This window comes from Lytechinus pictus, chromosome 1, assembly GCF_037042905.1.
Source record: "Lytechinus pictus isolate F3 Inbred chromosome 1, Lp3.0, whole genome shotgun sequence".
In the NCBI taxonomy this organism is placed as follows: domain Eukaryota; kingdom Metazoa; phylum Echinodermata; class Echinoidea; order Temnopleuroida; family Toxopneustidae; genus Lytechinus; species Lytechinus pictus.
This window is the reverse complement of record NC_087245.1, coordinates 20,467,723-20,491,721: the sequence shown is the minus strand read 5'-3', so window position 1 is coordinate 20,491,721 and position 23,999 is coordinate 20,467,723. Positions and strand designations below refer to the sequence as shown.

The 23,999-nt window shown below is 37.3% G+C and overlaps 1 protein-coding gene across 1 annotated transcript in view; it reads left to right on the top strand.

Moving 5' to 3' along the window:
* Nucleotides 1-10,818: 10,818 nt before the first annotated feature.
* LOC129264408 (alpha-catulin-like) overlaps nucleotides 10,819-23,999 on the top strand; it is a 35,523-nt gene continuing 22,342 nt past the window's right edge. The window contains exons 1-5 of the mRNA XM_064097850.1: nucleotides 10,819-10,991; nucleotides 15,701-15,820; nucleotides 20,120-20,209; nucleotides 20,909-21,103; nucleotides 22,042-22,251. Of these exons, the coding sequence (XP_063953920.1) occupies nucleotides 10,866-10,991; nucleotides 15,701-15,820; nucleotides 20,120-20,209; nucleotides 20,909-21,103; nucleotides 22,042-22,251 (741 nt within the window). The 5' untranslated portion in view covers nucleotides 10,819-10,865. The remainder of the gene's footprint in view (nucleotides 10,992-15,700; nucleotides 15,821-20,119; nucleotides 20,210-20,908; nucleotides 21,104-22,041; nucleotides 22,252-23,999) is intronic.

Sequence of the window (23,999 nt, the reverse complement as noted above, 5' to 3'; positions counted from 1 at the left end):
ACGACTGTCCCTTGCAGACATCATTAGTTTACTTCTCCAAGCATTCGCTATCATCGTCTCAAGGGAATGCCAGGAGGAGCAGATGAAGATGTACATTGTGAGATATTATTGGACCTTGTAAGGCAAAATAATTATCGCAATAGGAGTGAGACAAGTGAGACAAGCTCTGCCAGGCAACTCCATTAGTTCAGCGTCTGTTGCTGAACCCTGTAGGCACGTCTAGAAGATGGTGATCTAATTTTTCCCCTTCTACTCCCAATTCCACTAGTTTGCATTCCTCATCAAAAGGAAGTTCACAAGTATGAAGTACATTTTAAACTTTTCATTGATTTTCTTTTCAAGGGGGCTTAATTTAAAGGAACATAGTTTACTGTTTCATATCCAGACAAGCAGGTCTTCCATTTTCTACTCTCTTAAGTAGATATGAACGTACACTTTTTATGAGCTCTATTATGTACCATGTAATATTGCACCAGAGATGTGACCTCCTATTCATAGTGTTTCATTTCCATACCTCAAACCTCGTTATTCTGCCCTACTTGTACTCATTTTACAGCTTAAATATTGCTTTAATTGGTGTTTATCCCTCTTCATCAGATCACCTGGTTGAGATATTGGACACATATTGAAAATTAGTCCTAAATCTTCTGAGAAATATAAAAAATCCATGTTAGGCTTTAACTGGTGGCAGCGGTGGGATGATTATAGCTCACTTAAATTTCTATAACTGTTTGCTCTCGGCCAATAGAATATCATGATTTTGATAGTATACAGTGCGTATAAAAAAAAACGGGACAGATTTGAAAAGCCCATAAAATTTTAGTTTCAAATTATTATGTCTATATTTTGGTGTTAATCGGTGCTCTAAGGTCTTGTCTTTCAAATGCTATTAAAAAAAATTAGTTTTGTTCATGCTTGAGCGAACACGGGACGGTTTTGTTGGGGGTTCAAAAAGAGGCTTGCGCCAGAATTGCAGAATATGAGTAATATGATGATCGGACTTCTTGCTAATTAGCAGACTTCCTCTTAAACTTTTCATTATCTTTGCCATAATTTTCAAATCATGCGGTCAAAATTCATTTTCAGATCTAGTTATTTGATTGAATTATTCTGTTATCTCTTTTTAATATGCTCTCTGTTAGCTTTGAATATTCCTTCTTCAAGCTAAATTTTTTTTTTTCAACCGAATTATGGGAGAGCATGGATTTTTTATTCAAATCCTTTCATTATGTGCTACAAAGGTTATGGTGCCTTTTGAACAAAGCCACACAGATGGGCGGGCGCTCGGGGGTTGCTCCCCCCCCCCCTCAATTAAAAAAAATAATGACCAAGAAAAAAAGTGGACAGGAAATAAAAGGAAAGATAGAAAGTAAAATATGATATTATTTGCTGAATATTATGTCAAAATCTATCACAAAATTTGATATTGTAATTAAAAAAATTGGGAATATTTGCGTGCTCACTTCGCTCGCTCACAACTTTTTAATACATTTTACCCGATCTGCCATATCTAGCTCCTTCTAAATTGACTCAATACACCATTGTCATTGAAAGACATGAATCCCTTCCTGTGTTTCCTGTCAAGCAATTAAACTTGGTCAACGAATTAATGACCCATTGAAAAATAGATTCATGTCTTTTAAAGGTACATAACATAATTTGTTTCACATAATAAAACGATTTGAATAATCACAAGTTTTCCCAATTAATAATTCAAATCTTCTTGCTTGGGTTAACAAAAAAAAATCTTCTTTTCTCAGTTACTTTTGAAGGAAAATTAAAAGGTAAGAGAAGTTTAAATGAAAAAACAAAATAATTCAATTAAATAAATAACTTTGTAAATGAAATTTGACAACATAATTCGAAAATTGTGGCACAGATAATGAAAAGGTCAAGAGGAAGTCTCCTGATTAGCAAGAAGTCTGATCATTGTATTACACATATTCTGCAATTCTGGCGCAAGCCTCTTTTTGAACCCCCAACAAAAACGTCCCGTGTTCGGTCAAGCATGAATAAAATTTATTTTTTTAAATTGCATTTCAAAGATAAGACCTTAGAGCATCTATTAACACCAAAATATAGACATCATTATTTGAAACTAAAATTTTATAGACTTTTCAAATCTGTCCCGTTTTTTTTTATACGCACTGTATAGTGATAACTGTGGCATGGAACAATACCATTAATAGGGATGCCAGTTTTCAGGCAAAAGCCTGAATTCAGGCCCTTGCAATTTATTTTCAGGCCATAGTTTTAGCATTTTTGTGTACAAAATATTATATTTTAGGTGATTTTCATGCCCTCTGATCAATTCCAACTGGCATCCCTACATTAATGACAATCATTATGGAACAGGGTCCAGTACATGTTTTTTAGTTATCATTCAGGATGAAACAACATATAATCATGTGTTCCATAATATAATAGAATTTCATTCAGTAGCATTTGCAAAATGTTCCAAAGAATGATGTAATATAAACAGTTTGCAGTCAAGTACTCCAAATTAAGTAGGAAATGGTAGATAATTGACTGTGAAATTAATTGATTTATAACCGATACCCTTATTGTATTTTATCTGAAAGAAGTTGAGTACAGTGGCAGTGTTTAACTTTGCCTATGAATAATAACATGATCTTTCAGCCTGTGTAAATAAACTAGTTCAAAGTGTGAGCTTGCAGGGTTGGTTTTTCTTTCAAACCAATTTTCAACCTAATTTCAAGCCTCTCATGACCCTAAAAACCTTAAGTTTTTAACTCAATTTTGTGTTTCCACTGGATCAGTTTCACCTGTCTTCCGTATGAATGCTTTGGCAAGATGTCAGGTCCATCTATTCTTCACACATTATGCCTCCATTAACAGATCAATGAAGCAATTGCTTATGGATCAGTATATCATAGCCAAATGAAGGAGGTATAATCCTTAGAACGAGTGTTTAATGCTTCAATGATTTCATCTTCGTCAGAATCCAAAGTGGGCCATCGGACCGTTACACTTTCTCTATTTAGTATTTGAATCAGCTGTATTGCATTTTGTTTAATTTATTTATAAATTTTCATGGGGTACTACATGGTAAGTTTTAATGGCACTAACATGTGACAATGATTTGTTGTTTCAGGAGTTTTCAAACTCCTATGAAGTATGCAAACTTCCCTATTTCTTCCTTGGAATATCATGAGATGAAGGTATTCACAAACTAATAAGAAAAAGAGAAAATGTTTAAGGACTCTTACATTGCATTTCGCTGCTTTATCGAAATATGTGTATATAATTTATGATTTCATTAGCTATTTTTAGAAAATTGACATCATCCATTGCATCATTTATGGACCTCATTTACTTTACCTTAGGCCTAAAATGTTTGATTCAAGGAAAAGGTTAAAAGGAGTACAGAACCATGACGTACACTGTTAAAACATTCTTTAAATTTCTAAGCATGTTGTTTATGCCTGGCACTCTAACAAAAAGTTGTTTAAACTTTTATACAATTGTTTTAACTTTTAAAAACAACTTGTTTAAAACTTTAAACCATGTTTTTACAGAATTTAAGTGCTCTTTACAGATAAGCATTTGTTTTAGTAGTCCCTATATAGTCATAATGGACTTGTATCAAGGTTCTTCTTTGCTTTTTTTAACTATCAAATGGGCATGTTTCTAAAGCTATGGGTAAGATTTTGAATATCCCCAACTGGACATTTGAATTCAGATGGAGTAGAGTGGGATGGTGGAAATAGGTATGAATATTGGTTCTTCTCTTGACCACGGAAATGAAAAATCTTTCATTTTGGAAAGTGCCAGAAGTACTGGAGATGCAGAAACACTTATTGATGAGCCTGGGTAGTGGGTACGATGCATGCTGCGCTTGTACATCAGGTTATATTAAAATAGATGTGGCTATTGATTACCAGATGCTGGGGAAATAATTTTGAATTCTGGCGGCAAACAGACATGGCTATGCACATGTATATTACCATCCTTTTCCAGGGGCTTCCACATTTCAATTATTCATTGTTGCCTTGGTTCGGAAGGAAAATGGATCTTCAAGCGAAGTAGTTTAATTCTCAGACAAGTATTTCATTTGAAAGAGACAGTGTTTGTTCTAGTAGTGATGATATAACCATTGTCTGTGAGAAGTTCAAATGTCATTATTATTGTTGTTTATAAGTTAACTATTATTAGTTGCAAACTGTTTTTTAAAGATTGCATGTATTCTGTGCTAATGCTAAGTACATGTACGCTATGATCAGAACTTTAGAATGGTCGGTGCATGAAAATTCCTGTCATTTACTCTCATTAATACATAATTAGAGATTTTATGAAGAAAGTTGGACTAAAGTTTGGTATTATCGTTAAATGTTGTATATGTTCTGAGTTAAACTGACCAACGTCGCGGTCAATATATGTAAGTAATATTAAAGCTGAATTGTTTTGGTGTTGAAATTTCTCTTTGAATTGTTTAAACATTTTCTGTAGTGGTATGCATCTAGATATTAAATCATTGAACGGTTTTATTTTTTATACAATATTTTGTGTAATGTTGTTATTACACTTGAGTCTCAGACCCTGTCTCTGAAATTCCTTTGCATGAATTGATCAATTTATATACTATTAATTTCCTAAATACAGCCATGCACCTTTTAGGACATATTTCTGTACTGTGACTTGGAATGAAATAAGGTGGCTGAGGTCTAGCCTATTACTCTTTAAAAAGGAAAATTCTATTGATGGCCTCAGGTTAAGGGGCAATCTAAAAAAGTTAATTTCCACAGATTTGAATAAATCACTCGCTCCTGCCATAGCCACATGAAGATGTAGATGGCACATTTTGGGTGCCAGTATATATGCCTGGCAGGCTTTATTGGAAAGATATAATTTCTTTCTTTGCCTTTTAACCCTTGGTTTGCTATTCTAGTATACAGGGACTCAGTTTTAAGGGGAGTGAGAGTGATCACTCGCTACCGCTCTCCTTGATCCATTTTTGGTAGAGCGATTTATCACTCGCCTCATAAATTTCTTAACAAGATTGTCAGTCAATCATCAAACTGTTAGAGTCAAACTTGAAAACCTCATTCTTTGTCAAGGTTTTGTAAATAACACATAATTATATTGTAAGCAATAACACACTTGCAAAAATGACATTAAAGAGTACAATGAGATAAATATTGCATAGATCTGATTGTTTGTCCCCTTTGGTTGTGGGTTGTAACTTAGTGTACGTTCCTCCATCCATTTTGAAATCAGACAAGAGAGTCCCCCTTGTATTTCAAAGAAGAGCTTTTTGTAGTGCTCCCTTCAAAATTTTAGGAGAGTTTTTTATTGCTCCCCTCATAATTATTAAACTGAGTCCCTGAGTATACTCTTTTTGTGATCATACTTAACCTATTCCATCCTGTTCTTGCATGGAAAATGTTGTTTTAAACCACTGGCGGATCCAGGGGGGGGGGGGAAGCCGGCCTGTGCCTCCCCCCCCCCTTTGAGAGGCACAATTAAAATTTGTCATGTAAAAATGCCTTTAAAACAGAAGTGTCCCCCCCTTGAGAGTGAAGACTTTTTTTTTTCTTGTCAAATTTTTCCTCTGGAAAATGTGCCCCCTCCCCCTTTGGAAAGATCTGCCCCTGTTTGAAACCAATGGGAATTACACTTAAAATAATGGGTATAGCCAAAACCATTGAAGGATAATTGTAGGTTATCCCAACAGGGATCGTTATTTTAAACTATGGGATTAGCTACAGTGTACATACAACTTTTATGCAACTTTTATATGAAGTTCTTCTTTTTATTCAGTGCAATGATATCCTTATGATACTTTTTGTCCACAGTTGCTTTTGCTACTGCATTTTAATAGTTTTCTTTTGTTTTTCACAAATGTGTGTGATATTTGTGTAAAGGAACTGCGAACAATGCACTGGCTGTTTTTTCCAGTGAACAAGCTTGCCTTATTTTGCCTTCATGTATTCAACGGAGGCGTGTCTAGTATTTCTTTTTACTGTCACCAATCTGAATTCTCCACTTAATGGTTGAAGACAGCCCATGTCATGGACTGTCAAAAGATGTTTAAACGTCTAAAAGATAAGAACGACAGTTAATGTATCCGGTTCATACTAAGTTTCTGTCTTGCATAAGCTGGTGATGCCCAATAGTCATGATGTTTAACGGAAGATTCAGTCAGGGTTTGGTGCAGGGCCATATTTTTTTGCAAGATGGATGTCCCGTCAAGTATTGAGTCTAATCTTGTTAGATCCGCACCTGGTTTTAGTAATCATCTAGCTTAAAAAAACTTCTGCAGAATGAACCCTGTCCTGATTTAACGCTATCAAGTCTAGAAACATCACCCGTTATGGATTCTCTTTTTGCAGCCACAGGTTTGATCATGAGGGGATGTTCACAAAGAAATTGATCCACACTGTTTCTAGACATAAAGATTCATGGTTATAGTACATAATTAGTTTAGTAATATGATCTTGATGAGCTATTCACTCAAAATGTAAAACATATCATTCAGTCAATATTCAAGTTTTCCTTAAGTTTTGGTGAAGATATGGTATTGTGAAAAAACAATGAATTATAGTTTCCACATTTGAAACGTACACAGGTGTAGTGACTTTTACATGTATATAAATGTTATTGCTCAATTCTTTGTGAAAATATGTTTGAGACTGTAAAATCATATGTGTTGCCAAAATTGGTAAGTTCTTGCTATTTGTGTTTGAAATAAATTTTAATTATACTATCAGTTTTAAATTCGAAATAAAAACTAAGAAAAGTTGAATTATTGTATTAAAATTTCATTTGGATGTCAGGGTTTTCATAGCAAGTCATTGCATTTTGTTTTTCCCTTTATTGTATTTCTAAAAGATGTTTAAAGAAACATAGAAAGTGTATAATATTAAAGTGTATGATGTATTCAATATCTGTTTGGAATCAGTATCATCAGTACTGATTCTTATTTTGACTTCCTCGTGGAGCGATGCCAATGGGATTGGATGAAGCTTCTACAATAGAGGCAGCAAATCGAGGATCGTTCGCAGAAATTCAACATTACTACACAGCCCACCTTTAAGAAGTGCATGGTGGGATAGAATTACGGCGTGAACATGAAGGGCAGACACATGTGTGAAAATGTTTTATGTTTGATGAAGCATAGACGATTTCAATTAAGAGGTGTAGGCGCTCTTTTTCAGTTGGTTTTGAGCTCCAGGAAGGCATGACAAATTGCATTTTATTCAACTTCACAACTTTGAATTACTGCATCACCTGGCCTTTTTCTCAGCACCTACAATCCTGTTCCCGACTCATGCTTGATCGGACACCAATCAAATTGGTTTATATTGCTTGGTACCTTTTCATATATGGTCTAGAGCACTGCAAAAATGCTGGTGTTAATTTAACACCAGCATGGTATCTATATCGGTCCACAGACTCCACACCAGAGAGGTGTTGAAACAACACTGGTTTGGCATTTAAGCAACACCAATTTAGTGTTAAACCAATATCGGTTTGATTCTTAACTGGTGTTGTTTCAACACTTCTCTGGTGGTGTGGACCGATATATATATATATACCAGGCTGGTGTTGAATTAACACCGGTGTTTTTGCAGTGTGGTGTTGGGAGGTGAATTACCCATTTGGTCTTCTCCTACTTTGTACACTGCTCATTTTGCCTCATACCGCTGGGTTTAATCCCCATCCGATCTAATTTTACTTTGTGTAATGTGTAATGTCTTTTTAGTCTTATCCCACTTTGTCTAATATATCACATCGTCTTATACTCATTTGGTATAATCTCACTGGCCTGTATTCTGACGTTGGGTTTGATTCAAACTCTGGTCTAAAGTTGTGGTTAAACTGGATAGCCAGTTACGACTGGTATGCATGTAGCTAAAAGTACAAGTTCAATTTGTCTGCTCATTTGGCACTCAAATCATTCATAACTGACTGGGAATAATTACAGAGATGGTTCTTATCATCATTAAAGCATATGGAAGGAGCGCATTAAACATGAAAATTAAACGTAAACAATATTTTGACATTTGCAGCTTCCTATAACTTTAACACAGCGTTAGATGGTCTAAGTTACACTGGACTTCAGAATATGGGCCACTTTGTGTAATGCCATTTTGGTAATATTCCATTTTGTCATATGCCCTTTTGGTCCTAGTCTCATGCTGTTTAATGCCAATTTGGTAACATTCCATTTATATGCCCTTTTGGTCCTAATCACACGCTGTTTAATGCCAATTTGGTAATATTCCATTTTTTCTAATCATTGTTTCATATAGAGGTCTATGCATATGTAACAAGTTCTAATCCCATTTTCTTCATGTATAATTTCTGTATCAACATACAACTCATCTTGTGAATTTCAAGTGAGCTTTTCATATACTTTTAAATGAATGTTTCATTAAGTAGAATGTTACCAACAGTTATAAATTTCGGTATGTATTTTTGTTCATGAAGCTGTGGATTTATTTCTATTTGCAGAGTTATAACATGCACATGTGGAACATTAATATAAGTTTCATATCTACTAAAGATCGTGAAAATAGATTCTATTTGGACACATCATGTTAATTGAAGAGCATTGGGTAATAAGCATCAGGGGATACGTTCACACTGGCCACTGACCATTCAGACCGTCCAGTTCATCCGAGTTTCATTTCCTGTATCAGTTGGCATTGATTAGTTGATTAAAGTGAGATACATTATGTCCGCAGGGCAGGCGGAAGCTATATAGGGAGTACAGAGATCGGGGCAGGGGATGTAATTGTTCACACCGCTTTAGGGGTCCCATATCGTAAAATCAGATACATGTTGGATGTTGCTCAGACCGTGTTTGATACTGCATTGATAGTCCTTTTTGCCTTTTTCATTTGGACTGATGGAACATTTTAAGAGCATGATGTACAGTATAGATATTGTCTCAGATGGATAAATAATAGTTCTTTCAGACTTAAAAAAAAATCTTTCTTTTGTCACACAAAGTAATTATTTGGTATAATATTACACAATGAAACAACGGCCCAATTTACTATTACATTTATAATTTTAGTCTTGTGGAAGTGATCAAAATATTTTTTTTCTTTGGTGATATCTTAAATTGTCTAAAATACATGTAAAAAGGATAGTTTCAAATTAATCTACTTACATGTAAGGTTTCTCTAATTTAGGGAATAGGGGGAGGGGATACTGAAGGATCTTTCCTTAAAAGTGTAGCAAATATTTAGTTTGATCAACTGGACATTATTTGCTTTATAATGATAAACATCCTACTCAGGATTCTTCGTTATTTTGGATGTGATCATTTTAACTCAACAAAGTAAATAAGATTGTTAGAACATGTATTCTATTTCTTCCTCAAAATTTGTTGCTTTATGATTGGATGGCTGAAAGTGAATACATTGATTCCATACAGACTACTGATTATATTTTTGAAGTAATTTTTTGTTGAAAAAAGAATTCCAAGGCTGCGGAGCGGAACCCAGTAGATAGCTTTCATGCTGTTGATCTGTAGATGTTGTTAATGTAATGGAAAATTCACGGCAGGTGCATGACATTGCAGCATTCTTTGAGAGTCTGTCATGAAATGCTCATCATTGCTAGGATTCTTTAGATTAATTTGATTTTCTGGAGCATTCTGACCCACTTCTGATGTGATGTTTATTGATGATTTTATGTCTTCTAAAAATGAGACTTATCTGAAGTCCTCTCTGTTTCTTTGTCCATTGCTTGGACCAATGAAATCTACAGTATATCACTTTCCCTGCCCTGTCCAATGATTCTGTCTTTGTCTCTGTCTCCTCTATTTCTCAGCTACATTGTACTTTTCTCGCTCAAACTCTAACCCTCGGTTTCAATCTCTGTCATTTTCACTCTCTATCAGTCTGTCTGTCTCCCTCCTCGTCTTTTTCGTCTCTGTTTTTTCTGCCTTTATCTATCTGCCTCTCTCTCTCTCTATTGTGCTCTCTTCTTTATTTTTCAGTTTTCTGTATAGAAGATTGAATGACAAACCTTTAAATGTTTGTATTTTTAGCTAGAGTATTTTATCTTACTTCAATTTCGAAGATGTTTCTTTCATATATTTCCTCCTTTCTAATTTCCTTTCTTTGACACCTTTTTTCTCATTCCTGTTTCTCTTCATGTGACTGTCTCTCTACAAATCTACTATTTCTTTTTTCTCTCTCTTTCTGCATCTTAACCCTTTTCCCTTCTTCTTGTCCTTTTCAGATCTTTTAAGTTGCACCCATATGTCCCTCATGCATCTTATTTTCTGTTGAACATGAAGAAAATGTTCCAAGACTCTAACACCTACTTTATTTATCACCTATGAAATAAAAAGCATTTGAAGTAAGAAATAGAGTACTTTCCCCTTACCCATTATTGGTAAGAAATATGTTTTGATTTTTATTATTTTGACATTTCAATGCCACCACACAACATTTCTACCTTGCCAGCACTCCTTGGAAGTTGGGATGTCTATTCAGAGGAAAGAGGGGAGGTCTGTCCCCCCCCCCCCCATTCACTATCTACTTGTTAACTGCTGCAAAAAATATATATACACAAGCATATATGGCAAGGTGAACTGTGAAAGTGCAAAGCCAATGCTTCCAACAACAAAAAATAATGAGCAACAAACCTTGGGGCAATATTTTGACTGATTTTCAGTCAAACTTTTAGTAAATGCTAAAAAAAAAAAGAGTTTGCCCAATCAATTAAACTACCCTTACCCAACAAGTGGATGACTTAGCTTACCCAACGCTTTATGCCAGAAAAATTAGGTAGCCTTGAAAAGTTTGTTTTCTTCTTCCTCTCTAAACACAGGAAGTAATATTGCCAAGTTGACTGATGTAACGTATGATGCTGCGGGACAGATGACCAGTCCAGCTGGAAAGGGTAATATGGTTCGGGCTGCCCGAGGTCTTCTATCAGCTATTACCAGGGTCTTGTTGTTAGCTGACAAGATTGTTATCAAGCAGATATCAAATTCTAGAAATCGAGTAAGTGTTCTATTCAAGTGTACATTGAGATCATGTTGTTTTTTATATTTTAACAGGGCTCCACACTAACCCATTTTTTCTACTGGTCCAACCTATTCATGTCGGACCAGTAGATACCCAGTTCTTCAAATTTTTACTGGTCCGAACCTAAAATCTACTGGTCCCAAAAAATAAAGAAAACATTTAAAAAAGGCGCAAGTTTATTTTTCTAGCCTTTCGTTCCCCCCCCCCCCAAATAAAATGAAGGAATGAAGGACAAAAAGAAAGCAAGACAGAAACGAAGAAAGAAAGAAAGAAAGAAAGAAAAGAATAAAAGAAAGGAAGGAAGGAAGAAAAAAAGAAAAGGTAAAGAAAGGATAGATGTGAAGGAAGGAAAAAAAGAAAGAACTAAAGAAGGAAAGGAAGGAAGGAATAAAGAAGGAACAAAAATAAAGAAAGAAAGAAAGAAAAGAAAAAAAGAAATGAAGGAAAGAAATGAAGCAAGCAATACAGAAAGAAAGAACAAATCCAGTAAGTAGTAAAGGAAAGAAAGAAGAAGCAATAAAAAAGAAAGGGTTAAAGGAGAGATGGAAAGAAGGTCAAAATAAAGAAAGAGAGGAAGGAAGGATTGAAAGAAGGAAGAAAGGAATTAAGGAAGAAATAAAGGAAAGGTAAAATGATAGATAGGAGGAAAGAAATAAAGGAAGGGAAGGAAAGAAGCAAACAATATAAAAAAAGAGAGAAAAGAATAGATGAAAGGAAGAAAAAAAGAAAGACTGAGAGACAAAGAAAGGAAGGAATGAAAGAATAAAGGAGAGAAAGGAAGCAAGCAGTCAAAAAAAGAAAGGAAAGGTAAAAGGATAGATTTAACAAAGGGAAAAAGGAAAGAACAAGACATACATAAGAAAGGAAGGAATGAATGTAAGAAAGAGACAAAGGGTTGGAAGAAGGAAGAAATAAAAAACAACAAGAAAGGGTAAATAAATGATGGATGGAAGGAAGAAAGAAACAAAGAAAGTAACAAAGAATGAAGGAAAGAAAAGGGTAAAAAGAAGGAAAGAAAGGAATGAGAGAAGAGATGAATATAGGATGGATGGACTCAAGAATTAAAGAAAGAAAAATATCAAAAAGAAAGAAAGGAAGGAAGGAAGGAAGGAAGAAAGAAAGAAAGAAAGAAAGAAAGAAAAAAGAAATAGAGAAAAATATTTTTAAAAGGAAAGAAAGAACAAATTAAAGAAAAAAGGGAAATTAAAAAAGAAAGACAGTAACAAAAAAAATGAAAGAAAAGAGGGAAGAAACAAAGAAAGATTGAAAAGAAAGAAGGAAAGAAAGATAGGAAGAAAACAGAGGAAGAAAGCTAAAACTATCATCAAATAATTTATCAGTTTCTTTTTGGCTCAATTAAAATAACTACGAAAGAGAGTCAGAAACCAAGTGTATCAACACACACATAAATGCATATGTGGGGCTATTATGTATTCAGAAGATATCACCCGAAACCCGATCTGTTTGAACCAAAACAGAAGTGAAAATTTCTCCTTTTACTGCTTACAAATGACAGAGTTACTCCAATTTTTAGGAAATATGGACATTATAAGAGCCTTTCATGAGTATGAACCGTGAATTTTTACAGTTCTGTGAGAGATTTCTGCCAGAGTTTAGCCAAGCTTCGTTCGCGCAGCCAGTAGAGAATTTACCACGTGGGTCGTGTGGCTGGCTACATGTACACTGTATGCTACTCTAGTGTGAATGACAGAATTTAACGGGGGGAAATAGTTTGCAGTTATTTTGACAATTTCTGGAAAAGTTATTGGCCCAACAGTGGATTTTATTAGTGGTCATGTCGGACCCTTAAATCTTGCTATTTTTGGAAAAATTACTGGCCCGAAAATGATATTTTTTACTGGTCATGTCGGACCAGTAAATCTTCCTATTTCTGAAAATCTACTGGCCCGACAGCGATTTTTACCGCTCTGGGACCGTCGGACCGCTGCTAGTGTCGAGCCCTGGTTATAGTTTTTGTTCGTGTTGGGTGTTACTTTAATAGTAGTTGTAACCATGAATATCTCTCTATTCTTGTAATATCACTTGTCATTATGCCAGTTCATTTTAATCTTTTATGTAGCAAAACAGTAAAATTGTCCAAATGTCATTGTCATCTAAAGCTGATGTGTGCTTATACATAAATATGTCCCGGTAAAAACAGTTACAAACTGTAACAAAGTGTGGAAAAAAGTGGCTTAATTTTCACCTTTTTGTACCTTTAGATCTGAAAATTCATCATGTCACGGTTTGATATGTAAGCAGGGCTCGAAATTGGTGGCGGTCCGGGGGCCATTGACCGCCTGAAGCTCCGTCGGGCACCCTAAAAGTTGGGTAATAGTGCCTGGGCTGACCATGTAGAAAACCGAAAATGAGTACATGTAGGTCTAAAACGAATGAAACTTCTCTCATGCAGAGCGTTTAAACTTATATTTTGTTGCTTACGTTTAGAAATTTTGAAATCCGTTTGGACGAATTCTGCACTGATTATTCCATTTTTTTTACAATTCTCCCCGACTTCACTGTAGATTCGATCCACATCGCGCATCAAAGACAGTCACACTTAGTCTAGTCCCACGCATGCAATCAATCTCACTCCCGTGATCGAGAGTGCATGCACACACTGAGCAAGACTGGTACCTAGTTTTGTAAATTTTGTGTGTATGAGGCACACACTCTTATTTTGCAGTATATGGTATCATTCAACAGACTGGTGATCCCACCACTTAGGTATTGTGCAGCACTACCATACGCTCTCAATATGACCACATATTCAATTCCCTTCATTATTTTGCGGCATGTACGTTGATCAACCCACTGACGGTTCGGCTAGCCCACGGCACTAGCGCACGACTTTCAGGGTCTGATCGACGGCCGGCGTATCCGGCCATTGATCAGCCCATTGAACTTGAATAAAGTTAAGTCCTTTCATTATAGTATCAAATTCAGCGTGTGGTGAGCTTGTTGTGTGTAATTTGGTGATTGAGGACACATTTTGTGATGTTGGGGAATGGACAACGACATGATCACTTGTTTATGTTTTGCCTCATCCAAGCCACTTGTGGTTTTGTTCCCACTCTTTCTGTAATGTATACTTCTGGGGCCCATTTCATAAAAAGTTGCTATAAATTCTTTCGCAGCCAGAGGCTGAATTGTGGAATCTTTTACAAATCAAAAATATAAACATTACATAAACATCATACATAATTACACAATGCAAAATTAAAATACTAATATGATATCTAAAAACAAACTATGAGTACAGGATATCATGCATTAAAAGAAAACAAATTAAGCACAGAGACTCAGAGTTTACCTTGTTCATTTTAAAATGTACCTCTAACTTTAAGTCTAAAAATGAACAAGTCTCAAGTAAAAAAAGCTGTGAAAAGGATCATGAGTAATTTTTTAAATCTCATTTGAAACAAAGGCTTGAGTTTGTCCTTTTTAATCCACAGAAAGGTTCCACCAGTAATGTAGTGTTTCGCAGCAAACTTACATATACAGAGTTGATACACTTTACAATTTGTCATGATACAATATTTTCAATATGCATGTGATGACCAACTAAACTGCCATTTGACCACCTAAAGTTCAGTCCAGGGTGCCCGGCTGACTTCCAAAAATTAAAGTTAATCGAGAGGCCTGTGTAAGAGTAATCTTTTAAAGTTGTGAATTGTTAGATTAACTTTGTAAAAAGTTGGTTTCAGTGCAAAAATGTTGAATTCTGTGAACAGATTCTTACCCCTCTAAAAGCTCTGGTCATGTGACTTATGAATATTAATGAGTATGCAAATAGCTGCCAATACATGTGTATATAGTCAATCAGATGACAATAAAATCAAATTATTTCATGGAAAATACATTGTAATATTACAGTGAGTGAATAAATATCGAAAGAATTATGTTAGAAAATAGTTTAGGCTCTGATTTTGTTTGAGAGATAAAATAAAGTGAAATTCTAGCTAACTTTTTGAATCACTAACTGTACTTTCTAAACCTTATTTTTTGTACATATAAAGGTGCATATCTCAATATTCTCAGTTCACAGGATGTTTTCAATAGCAAAACTTTGCTGTTGGGGACATTGGCACTGATTGATAAATTCGCGGCCGATAGGCAATTCGCGAAATCCGCGAAAATAAAACCACCGCGAAAATAACAGCTTATACAGTATGATAACACAATGCTGTGAAAACAACAATAAATTTAATATACTACCACTACCTGGCTGTAGAGTGGCAAAAGTAGATAAATATCCCTCCAAATGGCATCGATGCTGCAGTGGGACTGGAACCCTGGACCTTGTGGTTCAAAGTCAGGGGACTTATCCCCTGATGCACATCACTTTACAATTACACGTTCAAGGACTTGTAATGCGAGCCTTAATGATTGATCATAGAATTGATTTTTTAATGATTGATTGCATTGGTCACTATGTGCAATGAATCATAGAAATCACTTATTTTGTTTGTGTTGCAATGCCCTTTGTAAAATCTGTTTTTCAACAAAAAGTAGCAGTGATTGATATAGGCAGCTGAAAAGTGATCAGAGGCTTTAGATGTATTTTGTCGAGCCTTGCGATAGTTGGCACGAGGAGTGCATTTAGCAATGGTGAGATAATTGAATATCAATGTGTGATAAAAATTAATTGTCTGTATATGATAATATTCCTTTTTACATTCCAGGTTTGTAACAGCTTAGAGCGTATCGATAAGACCAGAAGTTTTACTGAATTTGTTCAATGCTTCAGTCAGTTTGGCAGGGAGATGGTGGAACTAGCCCATTTAACTGGGGATAGACAGATGGTATGTTTTGGATGCTCTTATATCCAGCCTCTCTTTCAATGCCCCTTTCTCTCTTTCATTAACTATTTGTCTCTTTCTCTTTCTATGATTTTTTTGTTCCCTTGTTCTTTTGTATTTCATTTATTTTCTCAATCTGTCTTATTTTGCCCTCTCATGCATATGCTTACTCTCTTTTATATGTTTTTTTTCTCCCTCTCTCTACCCCTTGCATTATCTCCCTTCCTCTTTTATCTATTACATTTTCACATTTATTAATATTTTAATAATGCTACCTTCTATTTTTGGGTCTCTAGAGCTGTATTCTGTATTAGTATTTTTAATTACTTCTTTGTTCCTCACTTTTCTTTCTTTCTTTCTCCATTGTCATACCGTTTTTTCCCTGTTTTTTTTTTTTCACTGTTGAATTTACATTAGGATACTATTTCAGCTACATCTTTAACATATAATCTTACCTCCCCAGTCGGATGGTGAGATAGGCTCTTACCACCTGATTTATTCCTCACCTTTACAATGTTGATTCTTTCCCTCAGTTGATGTATACCCTTCAAGATGAGTGGTTATAAAATGGTGATATGGATCCTGGGGGCCGTTTCATAAAGCTGTTTGTAAGTTAAGAGTGACTTTAAGAACGACTGGTGATCTTTTCTTGTGGTAAATGATATTTGACCATTAAATGCTTATTGGTGATTATTTAGAGCGTAAGAAAGGTTCACCACTCGTTCTTAAAGTCGCTCTTAAATGACGAACAGCTCTATGAAACACCCACCTGGTCAAGCAATCTGCTGAAATCTATCACATGACAAGTCATCTATCATGGCTAGCAGGAAAATTGACTAATGACTGATAAAAGTGACTAGTTGTATTGAACATTCATGATTTTGAGATGAGGATGGCTTTTTAGTAACAAGGATCCGCATCACAATAAATGATATACACTACTCAAAAAAAGTTAAGGACCACTTTTTAAAACGTACATTAAGATTTTATACAAGGTGTTTTATTTCTGGAAATACCTCAGTACAACTGTCCTAAATGTCCTTAAACACGCTGTAATCAATTTCACGCATGAGTGGTTTCAGTTGTTGCACAATGTCTCTCGCATCACTGCACATCCTGAAAAGTGGGCCCCGAGGGGTATCAGCTACCGACATGAAGTGGTAAAAACCAATGTCTGAGTGTCTTTCAGGCAGTTCAGTAACGAGTGTGACCACCTCCTGCAGCAATAACGGCTTCACAGCGCTGTCTCATGGAGCTGATGAGGCGATTGATGTCTCTGACGTCCAGTGCATCCCATGCAGCCTCCAGAGCCACACCCAGCTGCTGCAGTCCAAGTGGATGGGCTTCGAGCTGCTCGAGACTCCTCCCCATCATGTCCCAGACGTGCTCTATCGGGTTTAAGTCCGGGGACCTCGCTGGCCACTCCATACGCTCAATCCCCTGGCCCTCAAGGAACTCGGTCACCACCCTAGCTCGGTGGGCACGGGCATTGTCATCCATGAAAATGATGTTTTGTCCCACATTTTCTGCAAATGGCACCACTATAGGTTCAAGGACCTCATCCCTGTACCTCACTCCTGTCATTGCTCCCACTGGGACCACGTAGAGACGAGTACGGTTGGCGTAGGTGATGCCTCCCCACACCATGACGCTGCCTCCCCCATAACGGTCATGTTCTGCAATATAGGGGTCTGCAAATCTCTCTCCTGGTCGCCTCCAGACTCTCGAACGTCCATCATTGTGGTCTAGGGAAAATCTGCTCTCATCTGTGAACAGAACTCTACGCCATTGCTGTCTGGTCCATCTGACATGCTCCCGGGCCCAGTTGAGACGAATTCTTCTGTGAGCAGGGGTGAGTGGGACACACTGAGCTGGCCGTCTGGCATGCATATTGGCTCTGTGAAGTCGGTTACGGATTGTTTGAGTGGAAACAATCACTCCAGTTGCTGCAGCGAAGTCATTGTTGAGGCGGCGTGCACTGTAAAAGCGGTTGCGGAGGCTGAGATTCGTCAAGTAGCGATCATGTCTAGGGGTTGTCGAAACTGGTCGGCCACTGCGGGGTCTCTCGGAGTATAGCCCTGTCTCTCGGTGTCTTTGATTTGCTCTGCTAATGACACTGTGTGACACGCCCATCATTCTGGCTACTCTTCGCTGACTGAGGCCAGCTTCCAGCATCCCTAGGGCTCTGGCTACATCTGTTTCACTTAGGTGGTGTCTTGGCATTGCTATCCAGCTGTCCAGGATGCCATCAAACACAATGAAATCAATTTCACACATGCAGTTCTTTCATGTCTCTTGCATCATTGCAATGTGCCCGTACAAAAGTGGCTTCCAAAGCATTTTCTGTCTTTAGTCTCTACAATCAACAACTTGCTGACAATAGCAATGCCAAGATACAGCTGTCCAGAATGCCATCAAACACAATGACATCAATTTCACACATGCAGTTCTTTCATGATGTCTCTGGCATCATTGCAGTGGGCCATAAGACAAGTGTCTTCCAAAGCATTTTCCGTCTTTAGTCTGTACAATCAACAACTTGCCTACAACAGCAATGCCAAGACACCACCTAAGTGAAACAGATGTAGCCAGAGCCCTAGGGATGCTGGAAGCTGGCCTCAGTCAGCGAAGAGTAGCCAGAATGATGGGCGTGTCACACAGTGTCATTAGCAGAGCAAATCAAAGACACCGAGAGACAGGGCTATACTCCGAGAGACCCCGCAGTGGCCGACCAGTTTCGACAACCCCTAGAGATGATCGCTACTTGACGAATCTCAGCCTCCGCAACCGCTTTCACAGTGCACGCCGCCTCAACAATGACTTCGCTGCAGCAACTGGAGTGATTGTTTCCACTCAAACAATCCGTAACCGACTTCACAGAGCCAATATGCATGCCAGACGGCCAGCTCAGTGTGTCCCACTCACCCCTGCTCACAGAAGAATTCGTCTCAACTGGGCCCGGGAGCATGTCAGATGGACCAGACAGCAATGGCGTAGAGTTCTGTTCACAGATGAGAGCAGATTTTCCCTTGACCACAATGATGGACGTTCGAGAGTCTGGAGGCGACCAGGAGAGAGATTTGCAGACCCCTGTATTGCAGAACATGACCGTTATGGGGGAGGCAGCGTCATGGTGTGGGGAGGCATCACCTACGCCAACCGTACTCGTCTCTACGTGGTCCCAGGGGGAGCAATGACAGGAGTGAGGTACAGGGATGAGGTCCTTGAACCTATAGTGGTGCCATTTGCAGAAAATGTGGGACAAAACATAATTTTCATGGATGACAATGCCCGTGCCCACCGAGCTAGGGTGGTGACCGAGTTCCTTGAGGGCCAGGGGATTGAGCGTATGGAGTGACCAGCGAGGTCCCCGGACTTAAACCCGATAGAGCACGTCTGGGACATGATGGGGAGGAGTCTCGAGCAGCTCGAAGCCCATCCACTTGGACTGCAGCAGCTGGGTGTGGCTCTGGAGGCTGCATGGGATGCACTGGACGTCAGAGACATCAATCGCCTCATCAGCTCCATGAGACAGCGCTGTGAAGCCGTTATTGCTGCAGGAGGTGGTCACACTCGTTACTGAACTGCCTGAAAGACACTCAGACATTCGTTTTTACCACTTCATGTCGGTAGCTGATACCCCTCGGGGCCCACTTTTCAGGATGTGCAGTGATGCGAGAGACATTGTGCAACAACTGAAACCATCCATGCGTGAAATTGATTACAGCGTGTTTAAGGACATTTAGGACAGTTGTACTGAGGTATTTCCAGAAATAAAACACCTTGTATAAAATCTTTATGTACGTTTTAAAAAGTGGTCCTTAACTTTTTTTGAGTAGTGTAATACACATCATGTTTCTCAGCCATTAGAATAATCACACACAGACACATACTTGTTACATTTGAAACAGTCCAAACTGGTTAGAACTGCTCCAGTGATAATAATAATAATTATACTTGCTTATATAGCACTTGGCACTTACTTTATCAGAAGTCTCTAAGCGCTCTACGGCAATGCAGCATAATTACCCTGGCTTTAGCCGAGCAGCTGTTAACGCACGCTGCTTTCAAGGAATAAATTCCTACCAGGTACCTATTCACCTCACCTGGGTTGAGTGAACAAAATGTGGGTAAATTTCTTGCTGAAGGAAAACATGCCATGGCTTGGAATCAAACCCACGTCCCTCAGATTAAAAGACGAGAGTCATTACCACTAGACCATGACGCCCCACTATATATATTTCTTACTAGTGTCCTCAATGATATATTTTATTTTTGTACTACTGTCTATTATTTTATCAGGATTTAAAAGATGAGAGAGCTAAAGCCAAGATGGCATGCACCCGATCGACCCTAGAGAAGTCTACCACAATGCTGCTGACATCATGTAAGGTGAGGCAAAGACATCAATATCAGATTCATCATCATTCCATCTTCTCAAGGGATCAGGGTAGTTTGATCAATTTAAGGAAGATTTAGTACCCTGATAGTTCAGAGGTACTGAGGTATTTCCTCAGTCCAATCTCTGTGTTTACAACTTTAATAAAGATATTTGTCCTGCTCTGTCCATTTCGTACTGGATACAGAAAGCAGAATTGCATGGTTAAATGATTTGATTTACGAAATTCATCCATTTTTTTTATTTCTTTGCCCGATATGGATTGCTTATAGAGGCATTTTGATTTGGGATTATCTGTTCATCTGTCCAATCAATGTTCTTGTGATGACCTAAAAACTGTCTAGTGATTTAACTTTAAACTTGGCTGATAAATGTCTAAGGCAGGAACTATGTTCTGATAAGGTTTTTGCCACAATGTCAAGGCCGAGTGTCATAGAGGTCATTGTATACCCGCATAAAGCTTGATTTTGCACAAACCAAAAAATAACTTTTGGTGAATCAGCATCGAAGTTGGCTCTTTTATTCTGAACGTCCTATTGAAGCTGATTGTACCTTGATATGCACCAGCCAAATGTCTTTGTATATTCTACAAGTGTTTGTTTGCTGAGACTATCCTGTGCCCAATACCTCTCTGCAATGTGATTTTAATCCCATTCAATTTGAATCCTATTTTTATTCCAAACCATAACCAGACGTGCCTTAGACATCCAGAATGTGAGCCAGCCAAGAAGACCCGTGATTCGGTTTTCGTCAACATGAGGAAAGCCCTTTCCAACGTGGAAGACATCATCTACGACAAGTATGACAACAAGCGCATCTCTTCTCACTCTTCCCCCAATGGCATTACATCGTGGCCTAATATGCACAGTATCATGCAAGAGTTACATGTAGGTCTTGTTGCTATGTTTTTAGATGTAGTTATCCTAAAGTGTGTGTATGATATCTTGGTGGCTTTTTCATCTTTCTTAGGTTTCTATCGCAGATGGGTCCACTTCTTAGTTCATCTTTATAAGTAGGAAATGAGATAAAAAGATCAGGAGAAAATGGAGTAAATTTCAATTTAAAAAAAGGTCATGATTCTTGTTGGTTATCATAAACTATGTTATAAACTATCATAGCTATGTTAGCTCTCTTATTTTATTCTTTATTCTTATTTTCTTATTTCATTTTCTTTCTTCCTCTCTGTTGGCCACTATCATTATTATTATTATTGAATAATTTAATTAGAGGGGTCCATGATTTACATCACAGATTCACAGAGGACCTCTCCATTTCCAACATGTTATTTAATCATCCATCTAATTTTCAAATGTATAATTCAGATAAATATATATATATTGTGTAACATGTTTGTTTATTATATTTTATAATTATAATTTTAATTGTATTTTTATGGCTTTGTATGCTGTTCTGTTGGAAATGAGAAAAAAATTAAACTGAAATTAAAACTTAGGTTTGATGACTCGATAATGTCACAGATTTTTATCCAATCCATCAAGTATGTATTCCAAGCAAACTGATGGACATGATCTATGCAACTCCATTTATCACAAGAAGATGACAAAAAATCCAGTAAAGATGTTCATTAATCTATGAATTATGTATTTCAAGTTAATTGTAGAACCGTAAGAAAAGTTAGATTGCATATCTACATGTAACAGTCACATCTTGAACTTTTTAGGTAATTGCAAAGCTAATCAAGTACACCTGAAAAAAGACTGAGGAAAGAAAATGAAAATGAGATGTACAACCCCCAAGTTTTCTTTCACAAATTAGCTAATTAAATCTAGTGTCTAGTGATGAATATTCATGACTTCCTCATTAGGATCTGGTGGAAACCTCCAAAGTAACCCTTGCGGATGAACCGACAAGAACAAAGATGCAGCTAGCCATGGACCTGCTCGTCGACACAACCCAGGACTTCACAGACTCTGCCTACACTTCACATGAACACAGAGAGAGGATACTGACCCTATGTGAACGGGCCCGGGCTAATCTGACGGCTCTCAACGACCACGGGAGAACGATAATGCATGTAAGTGATTTATGATAGTTTTTTAATGTCGATGAATATAGACAATGTCTGATAAATCGAATTGTTTTTCATTTTGTATTGATATTAGGGTGCAGGTCTTTGGTGAATGGATCTAACTTATCCTGGGTCCCGTAACACAAATGTTAGCAATTGATCGTACACTTGATATTCACGATTGATTGTACATTGTAGTCAATGCAATCAATCGTGAAAAAAAGTTCTAAAATGATTGCTAAGCTTTGTTTTATGAGCCCCTGAAGTGTTATTTGATGTTTATATGTATGGCATTCGGAAATCATTCATAAACGATTATTCAAGAGTGGTTGTTGTGCATAAATGAATGTTCATTCATTTTTCTTGCTTGTTAAATGAAATGAGATGCCATCATTACAATATAAAAGAGCTATTCTTGTATATCTCATTACCAAGTTATTATCAGTTGCCATTTCCTTTCTGAAAATACCAGAACACCTGCTATCATTTCCTCTTGTCAGATGTGTGATGCACCCCCCCCCCCTCTTCCACCTGTATATGGGAAGACCATCAGTCAGATATTATCAGTCATCATTCTTACAGCAATCTTATGCACCCCTTACACCCGGAGTCAGTGTAATGCTGTATTCTAACTTTTCCTATCATATCCTTATAGACTTTTTACACTATGTTTTCTTAACCCTGTACTATCCTTAACCCCATACTATTTGTTTTCCTTTTTCACACGGGCCAAATTTTCTACCTAACCCCAGTTAAGGAAATGCTTCCTTTCTCTCACACAATTCAGTAATACTGGACTAGTGGTAGCAATTCATGAGCACTTATCTCTGATTGGACGGTGCTGGCTCCGTTGTCCCCTAGGGCTTACATTGAACACTGTCCTTAGCTTGGCTGGGTTTCGTTTCTCACAAGTGACTTTCAACTCCAGACTATCACTCTTAGCACAGCAATTGCTTGAATGACCCTGCTATTATGCTGGGCCAAAATAATCCCATACTATAGGTGGGGCTAAATGGCAATTTAGGCCCACCTATAGTACAGGGTTAAGGAAATTTTTGCAAGTGTAAAAAGCGTATTGGTGTTTTCAAAATAGGATTTTATGAATGTTTTTCTTGTCGGATTTTGTGCATGAAAGAGGCAATAGAAGAAATAAGATACTATTTTCACCAATTCCAGGTTGGTTTTTCTTTACACACTGTTATGAGAGACATTTTTTTTTGGGGGGGTGGAAGTTAGATTTCAAATCCCCCTTGATTGATTAGTTTTAGGGTAATTGGTTAAGTAAATAATTTGTATAGGATTTATGCTGAGAATAATGTTAATATTTATGCTTATTGATATATTTATCACAGAAATATATAGGGTTTTTTATTTCATATTGGTGTTTGATATGTAATTTGTGTTATTAGTAATATGTTTATATTGATATAAAATGTTAATCCATTTGGGGCGGGAGTGGTGCATTTTTGTGTATCCCCAATTGTCTCTTCCTCAATGAAGATCTGATTGATGTGAATGGATAATGTGTGTTGACCAGTGTGAAGAATGAAGGCCATGCCGTGTTTAATGTACTATATGAGCACCCCAAGACAGCTAGAACAACAAGGAATGTTTTCATACCCAGAAGGCTCGGTGAAAATATTCCATACCCCTAATTGGGAACTGCCCTATGGGCGCCAAAAGAACAAGACTCGATCCTGTGTAATTAGAAATCTATAGGTCCAAATGAACATTGGCGAGGGAAGGAGGAGATG